At 37.0% G+C, this 18340-nt stretch overlaps 1 protein-coding gene across 3 annotated transcripts in view; it reads right to left on the reverse strand.

Moving 5' to 3' along the window:
• Nucleotides 1-3531: 3531 nt before the first annotated feature.
• Nucleotides 3532-18340, reverse strand: part of LOC113530155 (GRAM domain-containing protein 2A) — a 32172-nt gene continuing 17363 nt past the window's right edge. Inside the window, exons 1-11 of one of the 3 annotated variants that reach the window (XM_026919957.3) lie at nt 15428-15485; nt 14444-14603; nt 13418-13490; nt 13030-13133; nt 12039-12137; nt 11536-11607; nt 11287-11349; nt 9883-10036; nt 7192-7285; nt 6713-6820; nt 3532-4553 (exon numbers count right to left, since the gene is read on the reverse strand). In XM_026919957.3, the coding sequence (XP_026775758.2) occupies nt 4550-4553; nt 6713-6820; nt 7192-7285; nt 9883-10036; nt 11287-11349; nt 11536-11607; nt 12039-12137; nt 13030-13133; nt 13418-13490; nt 14444-14482 (810 nt within the window). In that variant the 5' untranslated portion in view covers nt 14483-14603; nt 15428-15485 and the 3' untranslated portion in view covers nt 3532-4549. Of the gene's footprint in view, nt 4554-6708; nt 6821-7191; nt 7286-9882; nt 10037-11286; nt 11350-11535; nt 11608-12038; nt 12138-13029; nt 13134-13417; nt 13491-14443; nt 14604-15427; nt 15486-18340 lie in introns of those variants that run through there. The other 2 variants (XM_026919956.3, XM_053237115.1) reach the window with 2 other exon arrangements.

Genomic DNA, 18340 nt, shown 5'->3' on the forward strand with positions numbered 1-18340 from the left:
CAACTGTTGCATACACAAGATTTATGAGCTGAAGCTATGCATTAGCTCATGAAATCCTGGCTGTCACTGATGCCAAGATTACTTCTAGTTTATTTTTATCTTGAGAGACGGTTCATATAAAGGCTGACCATAAAATGAGAAAGGACAGAAATGCAACCTATTAATTAAAGTCAGGCAGTTTGCCAAATGTATAAAGTAAAATAAACAATGTGTCTCGTACTTATTGAATGGAAATTTATAGAATAGGGATTTAAAGGACTGGTACACATTAAGCACTCATAAACAAAAGATAAGCTTAGGTATAAGTACTGTATATACAGTATAGAAATAAAAACACGAGTTCATCAGACTTCCTTAAGACAAGAAAGATATTTCTCAAGGTATTATTAAGTGAGGTTATGTAAATAATTTTCACACTAATACACCTTCATTCAAAGAGAAATATAGGAATAGAGTACAACAAAAAATAAAAACAGTGTTAATGAAATGAGTTTCAGATGAATGGACCGAGCTGAACCACATCTGTTCTACAGCACAGAGAGATCACATGATGACAATATGATTACAGTCTCACTGATGCTGCATCTTGGATTTAACTTCTATGCTACCACACTGGAAAACACTATAATTATACCCGAAATACTCTATAAAAAGAATGTCTTTTTGCAAAATGACTTTACTGAGATTGCTCAAATGTTTCTGCATTACTTTGAGTTGGATTATTACAGCCTCCTTTACAGGTAATGAAAATTACTTGCTTTTTCATGTAAACTACATCAAAAGCAAACATATTTGACCTTGTCCCAGAGTTGAATGCAAAAATGGTTTAATATAACCCATGAGAAGTGTTCAGATATGGAATAATACTGATTTTAGGACAAGACATTCAGATTCATATTTGTTCAGGAGCATGATTTAAAAGACTTGCAGGAGTGTCGGGTTCAAAGCAGATTAAACAGCAGAACATGTCTGGTGAAGTTTCCTGTTTTTTCTTTTCACAGAGTTTGCAACCTGCGTACTCTGCCCAGGCTTGTTGTGTGTGTGCGTGTACTTGCAGTCCACTTTTCTCTCACCTGCATGATTGTGCTGCACCCAACAGAAAGAAATTATGTAACCAAGGAACACAGATTCACAGTGTAGTGTTATAATAGACTTTCAGGTTTATTAGGCTGGAACTGAAAACCATTTTTAAAAAAATGCTCAAGTTTCAATGAGCTATTCTTCCTCTGTGTTTAAGTAGTTACTTTTGTATTAGAAGAGCAGAGTAGATGAAGGTTTTTCTGAAATATTATATATTTTTTAACCAGTATACTGTTTATACTAAGGGTGACATTAAAGGAAAAACCTGCATAGTGTCTAAGTTAGGTTTTGAGCCACCATGAGCCCCCAGAATTCAAACACTCATTCACATCAAGGGGCAATTTAGCATAGCCAATGTGCCTACTTGCATGTTTTTGGACAATGGGAGGAACCTTGAGAACCGGGAGGAAACCCATGCAAACACGGGGTGAACGTTGGCATGTGTATGTGTAATATGACTGATTTTATTATACTTGGAATGGATCAATATTATTCAGGGTGTCCCAAAAGTCTCCATACTCACTGGACTATGTACGCCAGCACCATGTCGGTTGTGCCATCATCAGTGGACGTTCATGGACGTCCACTTCTCGGTTGGTCTGAAACAATTCCAGTCTTTTTGAATTTGTTTTGGCAACAGTGTGTGTGTGTGAGGTGCTTGCCATGTTTCCTGTTAAAGTCCATCGCAACCTTGCGACAGCTTCCCAATCCAGCCATGAGAATGATTTCAATACATTCTTCTTTTGTCAAATGCATTCTTAAAGGCTATCTTAATATATATATATATATATATATATATATATATATATATATATATATATATATATATATATATATATATATATATATATAAACTTGGAAAAATTTGGAAGAGAAATTGCAGTGTAAATTGTAAATTGACTTTTGGGACACCCTGTAGTTATTTTACCTTAAATGTTTAACATTTTTAATACATTTGCACTGTATTTTAAACAGTTTATGCGTTTAAGAGATTTTCATGTAAGAAGTCATGTATTTAAGTATTATGTTTAAGCATCTGTGAGTCAAACTATCAAACTATTATCAGTAGATTAAGTGATCCTGTGATCCAATGAACCCTACAACCTCAAAACAGCAATTTATTTGACTTCTTTTTAATACTACACCTGTAACAAAGTTGAAAAACTGAAAGGCCATTAGAAATTGTATAAAATAAGATACTTCTTATCTTAGAGTACAGAACATAAAACACATCATTTGTAATGACAGGTATTAAGTTGAGCTTTCTAATTGGACACGCTTGACTTATAACTGGGCTTCTTTAGTCTCCTTCAGATTGGAATGTTAAAGTCAATGCAGCATATAATAAAAAACACAGCTCAAGAGAAGAAAAAATATTAGAAATGACCCAACAAAGTAATTAAATAAATACTAAATACCCTGCTGAATGTTATATATGACCATGGAAGTGTGTTCTTTCACTTCTCCCTCGTGTGTTTTTGCATGTATAGCACAAACACTGCTCAAGGTTCCTATACATCTTTACCCAAAAACAGTCCTTGACGTTTCCATCACTTCAGAAAAGTATTTTTGGTACATTCCATTTGCCACAATACTGCAAATTTAGAGCTGAGGTACTGAATTCTGCCTGCACATTTGTCCTTTAAACCAACTCCTGCATGTTTTTTCCCCATTGTTTTCATGTTAAACCAAAAGTAACTACATTTGAGTGTAATCATATTAGAAGCTAATGAAAGATCCCATGACTTTCCGAAAACTTAATTGACAAATTTCGTGCAAACTCTAAGGTCTCCAGTCTGCTATTATGGTCGCTTTTTAATAAATAGTATAAATAAATGGTTTTGTTACAGAATAGTAGAGTGGCAGAAAACTGTTCTCCTTCTCACCAGAAAATGGCCTGCTGGCATATTTGGTATTCATGTGTCAGAGACATAATGTTACAGGAACAGACCTAGAACTAGCCTTGGCAGTAAGCAGTGCAATATGGTTGCAAAGAATGAAATTTACTAGACGGAAAATAAACATAACTTTGGTTTAGACTACAAGCTCTTGCAAAATATTGGTAGGAATCTTAGTATTAGCCAGAGGGTAGAACCAGTTTAAATTCCAAACCAGAGGAAGCAGCACCCCCTAAAGGACATGCTTAACAAAACACACAATAAAGAAAACATCTGAAATATCTTATCATTTTTTTCCCATGAAGATGAGAATGCAGTGACATAGTATATGCAGTAATTATACTTTCGATCCACAGAAAATAACGATCTCCACAGAAAATAACACCTTTATCTGAGTCACCTTTGTATGTATGCAACTTGAAGACCTGACTATTAAAAAGACAGAAATAGGAATTAATAAATTAGTTGTCCAAACAGAGACAGAGAATTGGGATTCTCAGTTTTTTGTATAATCATTCATGCATTGCTGAAAAAATTTGCAACATACACAGGAACAGGTTAAAACCGTTTATTGGTCAATGAGGTCTAACTGGGTGTGACAGTTAAAAAACTATGCTGTACACTGTGAGTATATATCCTTCTCAAGAAAAAAAAACTATGTTGTACAAAATATCACAAATAAATATAGTAAATCTGTACTAGAAAGCAAATTGCACCTATGCTCATTTAAAATGTGCTTTTCATTTTCAATAAACTAAGTACTCCTATGTCTTCTGAAATTTCAAGTACATCACTACATGCAGCTTCTTCCTACAGCAGAATGTAGTAAATCAAAAGCAAAGTTAACAGGCATATAATCATACAATGACATGCTTCATGTCCATTCAGTGGCATTACTGCCCCTATAATTTTGAATTGGCTTTCCCAAAACAGTCTGAATCACACAAAACCTTCTTTATCCAACAACAGAACACACATCTCTGACTACACACTGAAGCTTCATCCATTTAAGTCGTTTCACTCTTCCAGGCACTTGTAGCATTATGACAAATCCATCTTTCTGTGGGTGAAATGATTCATCTTACCTGAAATGCATTTCATCACTATGTACTTTCCAAAGCAAAGACCTTCATGAAACATCTCTCTTAAACAAACAAATCTCACTGGCACTATGACCGTCTTTCACTGGTGAGTCTCATGCAATGATTGACATTTGAAGAACGATGAAGGAAGTGACAGTGTGTCCGATTGTCCTCGGTCTCTCGGTCTTGCTGGTGGATGATGTCGTAGAGTTCCCATAGTGGGAAAGTCAGATAACTAGCACCATCAGCAAACTGCTCCTTAGTGAGATTACATTGCAGCTTATACCGAAGACCTACTTTATTTGTTGAATAAGTTCAGTCCAGACAAGAAACTAACAGATGACAGAAGTGTCATTTTTTTCTATTTTCCTCCTCTGCTGTTGGTCAGTAGTGGATCAGTAAAGATTCTGTCCAAGACTCCACTAAGTGATTCTTTTCTATCTGCTAATGGCTACACTGGACAAGAGCAAAGCCGTTTTTAAACCTGTGTTACCTGTAAACACACACACACACACACACACACAAATTAGCATAGTGCATGTGAGCTTTGATACTCAAGAGTGAAACCAGTATCTATTTATTCACTACATAGTGCATATAGACTTACCAGTCACTTTATTAGGAACACCTGTACACCTGCTGTTTCATGCAATTATCCAAGCAACCAATAATGTGACAATAGTACAATGCACAAAATAATGCAGATACAGGTGAAGAGCTTCAGTTAATGTTCACAACAAGGTTGTTTATGCCAGAAGGGCTGGTTTGAATATTTCAGAAACTGCTGATCTTCTGGGATTTTCACACACAGCAGACTGTAGCAGTCTGTAAAGTTTACACAAAATGGTGAGAAAAGCAAAAAATATCCAGTGAGCGGCAGTTCTGCTGGCAGAAACCCCTCAGTGATGACCGAGGTCAGATGACAATGGTCAGATTGGTACGAGCTGACTATAAGTAAACACTAACTCAAATAACCACTCCTTACAACTTTGGTGAGCACGAAAGCATCTCAGAATGCACAACTTGTCAAACACTGAGGTGGATGGGCGACAACAGCAGAAGACCACATCGGTTTCCACTTCTGATTGAATTAAGATTGGAAGCAGATTGAAAAATGTTTGATGTGAACATTAACTGAAGCTCTTAACCTGTATCATTATGTCGCTGTTGCATGATTGGCCGATTGGATAACTGCATGAATGTGCAGGTGTACAGGTGTTCCTAATAAAGTGGACAGCGAGTGTAAATATTGGATAACTACATGAATGTGCAGGTGTACAGATGTTCCTAATAAAGTGGACAGCGGGTGTAAATATTGGATAACTGCACGAATGTGCAGGTGTACAGGTGTTCCTAATAAAGTGGACAGCGGGTGTAAATATTGGATAACTACACGAATGTGCAGGTGTACAGATGTTCCTAATAAAGTGGACAGCGGGTGTAAATATTGGATAACTGCACGAATGTGCAGGTGTACAGGTGTTCCTAATAAAGTGGACAGCGAGTGTAAATATTGGATAACTACATGAATGTGCAGATGTGCAGCTGTTCCCAATTAAGTGTGTAGTGAGTGTATATAGTTCATTAAGAGCCATATTCAGAGTTGAGTTATGCTTTCATAGTGAGGAGTTAATACCTCATACGTGGAATTCGCGTAAAATGTAGGTGTGTCTCAGTTACTTAAGCGCATTAACTTAATTTCTTTTGTGATATCCACTCAAGTGAGGAGTGTTAAGTTCATGCCACTGTTTGACAGTTTGATGTAACCACAATATGTCATGCTGATATTCATGTTTTGGGCTGTAAATACACTCAAAAAAACTATAGAATTGCATTGGAGGAGACAGCATCTTAAGATCTTAAGGCAAGACAGTACTTGTCTTGGGAGCAGAATTTTTTTATGAATAAATTCTGAACAACTCAGCCATAAGCACAGCAGATGAGTGCTTGGTCAGCATTTCATTCAAATCATGGGCATGTTTTCTTTACAAGAGTGAGCATCAAACTAACCAAAAAATTGGCACTATTTTATTATTACTCAAAAGAGCATGTTACAAGTACATAACCTCTATTCAGCTTCATTTAAAAATAAATAAATAAATAAATAAACAAACAAACAAATAAGTAAATAAATAAATGTGCTGGATCAAGTGCTATTTTATAAGCTGCTGAATAATGAGGATAGAAGCAATATTGTTGAATTAAACCAAATTTGCTGTAATTAGTGTGATAATTACAATCACATTCTACTCACGCAGCAATATATTGGCAATTTTCTAGCCTCCCATTAGAATTTTAAAAAGCAAGTTTTTAAGAATGGTGGTGGAAAAACACCATCTCGGATTCTACTACTCAAGAACGATCTGGTGTGAGGTGTACACTATATGCAGACAATTTGCATAGTCTGTATGGAGAGCCCAGAAAATTTGACTAAGCATGTGCGTGACAAGTCTCTGAACATGAAGCACTTTCCCTGTGTAAATTTTGCATCTGGACTTCAGTTGCCAACACTGAATATGACTCTATATGTGTGACTATATAATAGTTGTGTGTAATAAATGGCCAGTGAGTGTACATAAGCACGCAGATGTTACAGGTGTGTGTAGGTGTTTGAGGGTTTTGTTTAGTAGGTGTGAGAGTGTGTGAGCTCACCTCTCTCTCATAGGTAACGTAGGCTGTGTGTTGAGGAAGGAGAGCTGCTGCTCCAGACTGCACACACGGAAGGCCAGGTAACAGGATGACATAATCAGCAGTATAATACTGCAAAGGTTTGCAAACACACACATACACATACACACACACACACAAACCTGAATATTAGATTACTTTCACTAATTAGGCAACAGGCCTAATCCTAAAATCAAATCTGCTTTTAAAAACAGAAAAATAAATGCGTGAACTCTTGCAGTAAAAGATATAAATCCTTATTCTGGAGACGTGAGGCCCACAGTGCGTGATATATTTAAAAGCAAATTTGGAACAGACACAGGACTGGCCGATAGAGGGCAATATCACATACAATAAATCAAAAGACACAACATACTGACAACAATTGAATGGTTTTTATCTGTAATGATCTACAAACATTTCTTAACATACTGGGATGGAGCAGATTTGATTTTGGCACATACAGCAGGATGAAGAACTTGAGAAGCTGATATTCCATGTGACCTAGTTCTGGTACAGGCTCAGTCAGAAGGATATTCTCAGCCTCGAGACGTCTCTCTGAAAAGCACAAACCAGAAAAAAATATCTTAATGTATAAAATTAAAACTTTAAACTAACACATCTGGTGCAAGAGTTGCAGGACCATAAAGTATGTTTATGTATATCAGAAATTTCTACTATGATTTTTTTCGTATTCAGGTTTTACAGTTGAGGTTCACATACACATAGGCTAAAGACATTCAAACTCAATTTTTCACAACTCCACACATTTCTTGTCACCATACATGTGTAAGGTGAATTAGGGTATCTACTTTAATTCCATAAGAAGTCATTTCAAAATAACAGCTAAGAGACAGATTTATTTCAGCTTTTATTTACTATATCAGATTTTGGGGTCAAAAGTTTCCATACTTTGTTAGTATTTAGTGGCATTGCTTTTTAATTACATAATCACACACTTGGCGTAGCCTTCCACATGTTTTCTCACAGTACTTTGCCAGAATTTTTGCTCATTCCTCCTGACAGAACTGGTGTAACTCAGTCAGATTTGTGGACCTCCTTGCTCAGACATGCTTTGAGGTATGCTTAGGACCTGCTGAAAGACCCAGTTGTGACCAAGTTTTAACTTTCTGGCTGATGTCTTGTGGTGTTGCTTCAGTATTTCCAGATAATCCTCCTTCCTCGTGATGCTATTGTGCACTAGTTACCTTTTCCAGCAAAACATCCTCACAGCGTGATGCTGCCACCCCCATGCTTCACAGTTGGGATGGTGTTCTTCAGATTAAAAGCCTCAACCTTTTTCCTCCATACATAATATTGATCATTAGACCAAACAAACAGTCTAATTTTTGTTCTATCTGACCAAAAGACTGGTGATCACCTGCAAACTTCAGTCTGGATATTTTTAATCCCGGACTTGGAATAGGGGCTTCTTCTGTGTGCAACAGCATGTCAGGCCATAGCGATGTAGGACTCTCATAATGGTGGATGTACATATTTGGCACCTGGTGCCTCCAACTCCTTCACCAGTTACTTTGTTGTCTTTGTTGTCTTGGGGTTCAGTTGAACTGTTTGGACCAAAGGTCTTTCATCCTTGGATGTTAATTTGAATCTCCAGACTGTTTAAATAGACAGTCAACTTTTCACCCACTGGAATTCTGATATAGTGAAATGTAGCTGAAATAAATCTGTCTTGAATTGATTATTTTACAATGACCTCTGATTTGAACAAAGCAGATGCCCTGATTGACTTGCCAAAAGAAATGTATGGTAAAATGAAATGTAAGGAGTTTGAATATCTTTAGCCTAGGTGCATGTAAACTTTTGGCCTCACATTTTGGTATGATTCCCTTTTCTTTTCAGCATTCATTTCTCTATTCCAGCATTTTCAGTCAAACCCTTGAGTGTTTCTGCATTGTTGGTTAAAAACCTCCATAGTAACTTAGAGATTGTAATATATAACATTACAATTTGGTTACTATAGTTACCTAAATATCTAGGTGATAACTGTAATTATTACTCTTTCCAGGTTTCTGCCAGCTGTATGAAAACCAATCATCAAAGTCAATTTCTAATGGCAAGCATGTGAAGATGTTTTGGTAAAACTGCTGCATGTCTCATCAAAGAAAAAAAAAAATCATATGTGTAAAGACAACCTCACTTCGTTTTTCCCATACAACCTTTTTTTAAAATATACTTTCCTCTTACTATCTCTGGATCTGTATGTGAGTGTCACACAAATTCTAGCCTTGACACGGCATATATCATTTTAAGGTCTTTACTTACTTTCCTTTAAATACTGTAAATATTTGAACTGGTGCTTAACACGATAACAGAGTATGTGAGTTCTGTGCTAAAACACAAATTACTGTGAAATCATGTTCAGCTCTTGGCGGATGGAAGCCTACATCACTAGAGTAATAGTCTGGTTACTTAATACCAAGTATTTCAGTTGTGTTTTGACTGAATGTAAACCAGTACAATCATGGGGATAGTATTATACTAGGAATAAAGATATGAATAATATAAAGCAAATCAAAGTGAAATTAAATACATATACATACAGTGGGGTCAAAAAGTCTGAGAGCACTAGTGAAAATGTTTCAATTTTGTATTCTTTTCTAATTTAATACAATTTTCACTACAAATTATATTATTGACAACGACTTGAGTGAAAAGTAGAATCTCTGAAATATTTATATACATTTCAGAGTATTGTAGTATTTGGTATGTTCTTTTTTACTTTAATGAAAGTGTGCACTCGAGCTGGACTGAACTCCACAAGTTTGTACAAAAACTTATCCATTAGAGCATCATCTGAGCGCATGCTTCAGTAGAAGAGATTAGACTTGAGGAAAATCTGACCTTTTGTATAAAGCAGTTAACATGGCCAATATTACACATTTGCTTACATTTAAATAGGGGCCTGGAAATAGTGCAGAATCTTGAATATTGAATATTCAAGATATTGAACATTTACTTTGTTTTAAATATTTCAAAATTCTAAAACCTTTTGTTTATTTACAATTTTATATGAAAAATATAACTGACAATTATTAATAAACAAGTGGGCATCCATATAAATTTTTGTATGATTTGTAAAGAACATCACATGCTCAGTACTATGATAGTCTGATAATGTGTGTGTGTTGTACCCTGCAGCTGAGTTTCACTTGCAAACGGAGGCTTTCCAGCACTGCTGGTGGAATTTCCCAACAGATCGGGTAGAGAGGAGGAGACGGATGGAACCGAAGGCTTCCTGCGCCATTTTAACACTGCAGGGTAAGCGCTGGCCACTGGGAACTCATCCTGAGAGACAAAGAGAGCACAGAGACTAAGAAACAGAGATGATTTTGCAACTTTGCTTTTGAGCTATGCAACATGTTGATATGTTACATTTAGGTTAATAAGGAAAAATTCACACTGACCGACTTGCATATTAACCATTAAATCTAACGTGATCTTCAGTGGCATCCAAGATTTGTTTTGTCATGAAAGTCTGAATAGACTTTTTTAGTTTAAACTTCTTTCATGAACTTGCTGGTCTATTTTTACTTGGGTTGACTGTTTCCTGCATCACCCACAATGCCATTCAGCTACCTGCTGACAGTGGTGCAAGTGGGATTCAGCACATGCTTCATCTCTAACTGAAGAGAGCAGTGCAGCAGCACTTTAGTCCTTTAATCTGTTCATTCCTCTCATATTATCATCTGTACACTCTGCTCAAACAGATAAAGTTCCAACGCTTCAGTTTACTTGCTAATACCGCCATCAACGCCGCCATGCTTGTCATCTCATAAACGGTTCAGCAAAACTGCGCTGTGTAGCTGCATTGTGTCCTGGAACTTTCAGGCCTATCTTTGCAGTCTCCACTACCTCTACATTGGACTTCTCATTAATAAGACATTTAAATTCACTGGAAACTGGTGAATGAGAAAAAAACCTTTACTTATTTGTTTTTAGGAGCTAACAGTGAAACCTGTCTGTTATTTATTTGAGATCACTTTAATTTTTTATCCTATTAAACACCATTGTAACTGCACTAACACAGCACACATCTGCTATCTTCTCATGGGGAAAAAAAAAAGGCAGCCAACAAATTAGTACCACAACTGCTAATCACATCATAAATATTTTAACCTAAACAAATTTAATGTGTTTCAGAGTGGAGATTAATTTTTGGACAAAAATGGTTTTCGGAAGAGCAAAAAAGTAATAATCCCAATTTCACAGAGATTAGGTTGTACGTTTACAGTACTGACACTGTATGTATGTATCTATCTATCTACACACACAGACACACACATGCTATCGTTGTCTGAGTCAACAGTTTCTGCCAAAGTAAAGCAAACTGAACCTGGACTGAGTCAACAGTGCTGTGTAAAGTGTAGCAGGATGTTCTATAAATACATGACACACACATGAAACGCAATAAAGTGGGTGAGTGTATGAATATAACACAGTGTTGTGCTCTAAATGAATCCTAACTCAGAAAGTTAGGATTTTAGGATACGATAAGTTAGTTAGTTATGTTAGGATAAGTTAGTAAAGTTTCTTACAGTTGATAGTGAGCCTGGCTCTTCTAGATACTGCTTTAGACTCAGACTCTTCTTACCATTGACCTGCAGAGCAAAGTTCCACCAAAATTTACATCATAGCAACATGCGTGAACTTAAAAAAACGATTCATATCAACGAACAACATTACTACAGAAAAGCATCCAGTAATGGTGTATATGAGTTAGAGACGTGGCATATGGGATATTCTGACTGTGTGTTTGCTCTTGCACATGTGCATGTTTATTTTACCTGCAGATGGGTGCAGATTCTCCTGAGGACATCATACACACTGTCCCGAGACAGGAGTGAGACAAAAACATACTGCAGAAAGAGAAAGAGTTAAAGATCTTAGACACAGATTTTGAGAACCAGTGCTAATAATTATATGAATATGGCAAATAATATCTTCATCTTGAGGTGTTCAGCTTCCAAAAATGGTTTATTATATCATAGCTAATGCATAAATATTGTTTCTGTTATGACAGCAATAATTATGATGACAGAGACGCCCATGTTCGACAATAACAAAAGTCAGTGATCCAGAAGTTCAGCTAGTATTTATCTACTGTGATGTGTCTTTGAACCCTAAACACTGCACAATTTGTGTATGCCTTCTGATATTTGCTTGTCCCATTTATTTCCATTGGCTCCTTTGTGGCTCCATTTAGACTGACTGCACAATCTGGTTTGTGAACAAACAGACATACAATTAAATGTAGGTGTACAATGTATGTCTATGTATTTGAAAGTACCTTCTGACTGGTGTCTGTAGTGATGGCGAGGCCATTAGGGACCAGACCAGCTGTTTTGTGCTTCTTCACCAGACGAACTGAAACTACAGGGATAGCCACCTGAGACACACACACAGACACACACACACACACACACACACTAAAATTAATATTATGACTAACTTTGCTCCAGTCTCTCTCACTGTGACTCCTTTCATCACTTTCCTAGTTATCTCATTTTCCTAGTTAAAGCACATTCAAATCAGGCAGAAGGGGGTAAAACTGTCATGTAACTATGTCCACTGAAACAAAATAAAGATCAAACCAGCAGAAGAGTAAACAGACAAAGTTACCGATAGCAGTAGGTCAAGAGTTTAGGATGTACTGGGTTTGTGATTGGGTCATGAGCCCTGTGCTCTAGTGACCTGTGTGCATATTTATCAGACCAAGCAAAAGAACTGGTCAGTGATCTCCTCTGAGAAGGTTTAATAAATGTGGATCCTGATTTTGACCTAAAAATGAAAACACCCAAAGCACATGATTTCCTTTTCTCTGTCCTCTTTCTTTATGGATTTTTTTTTTAGTGTTTTGGGATGAACCTGGACAGGAATGAAAAGGGTGCATAGGACATAAGAAGAGAAAAAGATAACTATTGGTGCTATTCAGAACAATTATGAAAAGGAACAGTGATTAATGGAAAGCAAAGTGAAGGTTTGTAACAAGCATTACTGGGTTTTTAAACTACCATCTGTACCAGTCAAGAAAAAAGATTTTAATATGATGAGCTGCTCCTACACCAGGTAACCCACATCAAACTCTATCTCAGTTCTTAATTTCTAACCTATTGTATTAAACCAGGAAAACTTTAGACCTCAGGTTAACATGGACCCGCTCAAGAGAAAGTGAAATTTATGGCTTCAGTAGAACATATGTAGAGCATGTGTGTGTAAGTGAAACTATTCTCCCTAGTGTAAAAGTACACAATCTTCTACTCCCACCCTCCAGAGCTAACCTTGATGTCCTTGCCAAACAGGTTAGCGTAGAAACACAGCCAGTTGCGGGAGATATAGAGTCGTCCTTGCAGCAGGATGTCCCGTAGGAGAGCACACGAGTACACTAAGATTTGAGGCAGAAATGTAATTAGGGTCATTTTTCCTTCTTATGAAGTGGTTTCAGACTCCACAGCTGCCAAAACAAACGCACTGCGGTAACGACTAGAAGTTTATGTTTCTGTTAGTGTGTACTGTAACTGATATATGCGTACATGACAAGTTAAATAAACCTGTTCAACACTATGTTGTAGATTGAAACAGATTCAACATCAAGTATGTTTATAGCCAAACCAGCAGGCCCCACGCAATGAGAAACACACATCTGAGACAGTAAACCTCATACTGTACCTTTCATGAGGATCTCCTCTTTGGGAATGTTCTGGAAAAGTTTGTGGTACTGAGAGTTGTACTTGCTGACAGTCTGTAAGGGGAGACAGGGTGGCTGGGTTAGATGGTGAGCGCTCCTTTTGCCTGCCTGCTTCAATCCAGCTGGTGTCCAGCTTGGATTCTGGATTAAACTAGACATCCTCTTGGTACACTCTGTGTGTCATCTCTATCACCACTATACAGGTGTCCAATAAGTCCAGCATGATAGGAGAAAAAATGAATAAATGACAAAATGAAATCTTTTATTTACAGGATTTGCTCAATATGCCCACCATTTTTTCTCAATACACAAATTTAGACCTAATATCTGGTCAATAATCAGACGGAGTAATGATGTTGCATGGCGCAATAACACAAATGTTCAGCATTCCGCATTTTCTTTGTGTATACTTGCACCTTCAAACTGACCTTGATTTTCTGAAAGTGGAACTATTCAGATTTGTTCTTCCTTGCTCAGATACATCATGGCCTTTAAATAGATAAAAATATACATTTAACCTGTGATGCTAGCCTTATTGGACACCCTGTACATTTATACAGAACGTATTCAGCTAAAGTTAATGATTAGATAAGTGCACTCATTGTACAATTTTGCCTGAAGAAGCCTCTTATATAAAAACACTACGGGCTGTCTGAAAAGTCAAGAACCAATGGGACTATGTTGAGCAAATATATTGATCCAAACATGTTGAGCAAAATCTGCAAAAACATGATACAGTGGCTGAGAAAATGCGTAGAGCGTAAGGGTGAATGTGTGTAAATAATAAACACAAAATTAAGTACATGTAGTTTTACTCTCATTGGTTCCTGACTTTGAGGACACCCTGTAATATAAAATTTTATTTGATTTCTGCAATTACGTATCAGAAAATGCATTTTCAGATTAGTTATGTGAAAAATTCTGTCATTTAGAGATATATCTGACAAATGTTCTCCTAAAGATAATACCAAATCACCCCTAATACCAGTCATGACCTCTTTCCTCACCTTGATCCACCTTCCAAATCTCCCTGACTCCAAAACCATCTTACTGCTGTATTAGACTCCACGACATGGTTTCCCTCCCAGCTCTTTGGGAGCTCAAAGCTCATTCCTCCACTCCAGTTTATCCCAGAGTCTCTACATCCTTAATCTGCTCATCTTCACCCTTTAGGAATGGAAAGTCTTACACCTGCATCTCAACTGGAAACAAGCAGAGATTTCCACTTGATAAAAACCTTACTGAACACCACCAGTGCGGTTTATTGCTCTCCTCTCCCTAATGTTTAACCATGTAAATGAATCAACTGAGCATGTGAAATGCTACACAGCAGAAGAGCACACTGGTGGGATAAAGGAAACTGTTGATGATTAGACTTGTACTGAAATGCATGTCCTACTGGCAGTGCTCTAAGCAGAAGCATCAAACCTGCTGTTACATTTTTGATTCCTGAAGCAATGCCTCACTTCAGTAATAGGAGCTTCTCTGATGTGAAATGAGCATAGAAGCAGACTGCAAGAAAAGTTACATAACCATAAAAAAAAAAAACAAAAAAAAACTATTATAGCAATCAACCACAGCAGGAACTAAACTGCACTACATGAACTAGGTCAAATAAACAAACAGTCTGATGTCAGTTGTCTGGTGCTCACTGCCACAAATTCTTTTCATCAAGATGTGTGGCATAAATAAAAAAGGGACTCATGTCCACACAAATAAACACCTACTTAAACAAATGTATAAACAGCAATAACTGCAACAACACCTGCACTTGAACAGAGCACATGTACACAAACCCATGTACACACACCGTAACCTAACACACACCAAATAGCAGAATAGCACAGTTCTGAAAGAAAGGAAACTGTTGAATGATGTTTGAATGCTTGGTTTCATGCCCAGGAAATATTCACCATAATGGAAAGTACTTAAGTTTCATTCTGACACCACAAGGAATTGTGTGGGTGAAGGAAAGAATAGATGGTACTCACAGATCCCCGATAGCATTTCTTTACATCTTCATATGAGAGATCATCTATCAGCTGCAGCCTAATAAAACACACACACACACACACACACACACACACACACACGGTCACATGGATATATGCACATGTGTGTATATATATGACTAAATTAATTGCACTGACTTTTTGCATCAGCCAATAAAACAATATTATAATAACCATGTCTGTACTAGTGATATGTACATCACATAAAGAAAATGTTAAGAAGAGAAGAAACGAAAGTAAGTAATAAATACAAACATCCTAGAAAAAAACCTGCTTTTACAATTTTTACTATGAAAAGATTTGTTTTACTTAAAAAGATTACACAAATCCAAGTAATCAAAAGGGCTGTTTTGAGAAGCCATGTTTCAATCGCACAATGAACAGTTCAGTGTTTCTTTCCAGAATATTTGAATATGTGAGTACAGAAATGAAGCTCCATTTTGCTTGTGGAATTTTGTGTTTATGCACCAGGAATGCAAATCCAGCCCTGGTGTATAGGTAATAGAGCATGTTGAAGCACAGCCTTTAACCCCAAAGGCATTGCTCATCCCTGGCTGCAAAGTGTGCAAATATCGCTTCCTCAAACACCACTCACTACCCAAGTCATTAGCACTTGTCTGGCTTCATCTGCCAAACTACATCTGCTCAAGAGGCAGAAGATATTTCAACTGTTTGCTCATAGAACAAAATACCAGGCAACACTGGGTAGCAGAGAACTGGTCTCAGTGCTACAATAAAGCCATTGCTCATAAAGAATGATCATATTGTACTAATAAAACACTAAATTAATCAGAATCAGTACAGATAAACTCAGTACTGGCATCTGGCCAGTATGAACAAGTTATAATGATTTTAATTGCACTGAAATGCTATGTCTTACTGGCCGTGCTCCAAGGTCATGCGTCTCAGAGTGGGATCCTTTGAAGCATATGCTGCATTTGACTAAAAATGGTAACCCATTATTCCCAACCTCCGACCAGGAAAGACCAAAGAAAATGCCCCATCAATACGGAATTCCTACTCGGGAATTTGAGATGGTCTCCCCAAGCTTCCTCCGAGTTCCTACGGGTTCAGCGAATGAAGTCAAATCAACATCAGCATCAGGAGTAAAAAAAAAAAAACTTCTTACCTTTAAAGAAGTTATTCTGAATATACAAGTATTTGCTTTGAATTAATTAACATACAGACATATTAGCTTCTTAAATCTATAACACTGACTATACAGATTGCTGTTTTAAGGAAGAAAATATAAACCACTTATCACAGTTAGTTGGCTAGCTTGCTGCTAACAAAGGATGAACATGGAGGCTCGAATGGAGCCTATCCCAGGGAATTCGGGGCACAAGGGAGGGGACACCCTGGACGGGGTGCCAACCCATCACAGGGCACAATCACACACATTCACACACTACGGACAATTTGGAAATGCTAATCAGCCTACAATGCATGTCTTTGGACTGGGGGAGAAAACCCCCAAAGCACAGGGAGAACATGCAAGCTCTGCATGCACAGGGCCACCATGCCCCCATATTAGTTATATTTTAGTTATTAGCTAAATTATTTGACTGGTCACTTGAATGTTTAGGGTTAAAAGCAAATCTCAATAACTTGAAAACAAGTCACATATAAATAATGCTAACTTGAACTAATGTGTTCTGTTAGTGCAAAGATTTTATTCCCATTGCAATAAGTAGCCAAAATACTATTGTACACATTTTAATATTAACCTAATACTAATATATAACCTAATTAACCTAATACTAATATTTTTTACTGAGGGGTGCCATGGAATTTATTTTACAGTTAAAATTAATTGCAAACAGTTTGAGAAACTCTGATCTATGATGATGAAGTATTTTACTGATTTCAGTAACAGGAGTCTCTCTGACAACAAGCACAGAATCAGGCTGCAATAAAAGTAACGTAACCATGAAAACTGTAAAAAGGAAAAAAAAATGGCACAATCAACCACAGTAGGGTTTAAACTGCACTACACAAAGTAGGTCATGAAGACAAAATATCTGACATCAGCTGTCTGGAGCTCTCAGTAGTTAGTGGAATGATTTCACTACCACATCATGTACAACATAAAAAACATAAATAGCTAGTTATAAGCAGTAATAACAGTAATAACACGTGCATTTACACAGAGAACCAACACACCAACCCACCCACAGCCAACCATACACACACTATAACGCACAACACAACTAAATCCAATCAAGTGGTACTCTATTTATTTCAGTTCCTGTCATTACCAGTTCTTACTGGACCACTGCTGTTAAAAGCTTTGTGGATTAAATATTTATTTTGTAGTTAATTAAATAATAAATCAAATGACAAAGACATTACACTTTTCCTGTTAATTTGTGTGAGTAGTGATAAAAAACCGGAGAGTGGCTTGCTGCAAGATGAACCTGGACCTGTAGCTGGTTGCATCAGATACCTAATATAATAACGTTTACATAGTTATCATAATTAATTATAGATAATTGTATAATGTTTGCCACTCCTTAACACAAAGTACGCTAAAGAAGTACTATTATTAGTATTAACACTTCATAAGATGACTTCTGGCAGCATTTACAGCTGTGAGCTATGCGGTTCCAGACTCTAACATACTAAAATATGAAAATAAGGGGTAAGTTAATGACCAAGTTGAGTAGGTGTGGTGGAGCAGGGAAATCACCAGGACCACAGTCGGGCTCCTCTGCCATACATCCTTTGGAAAAACTCAACTTGATGTGCAACCAGGCATTGTAGTCTAACTAACATGAAATGTGTCAAAGCTGCTGAAAACATGTGTAAAGCTCAGTTCGGTCTTGTCTAAACTGACATCCACAGTGAGAAATGAGAGTTTGACAGCCATGCACAATATGTGACTTCCTAATT

Source organism: Pangasianodon hypophthalmus, chromosome 9 (assembly GCF_027358585.1).
Source record: "Pangasianodon hypophthalmus isolate fPanHyp1 chromosome 9, fPanHyp1.pri, whole genome shotgun sequence".
NCBI classification, from domain to species: Eukaryota; Metazoa; Chordata; class Actinopteri; order Siluriformes; family Pangasiidae; genus Pangasianodon; species Pangasianodon hypophthalmus.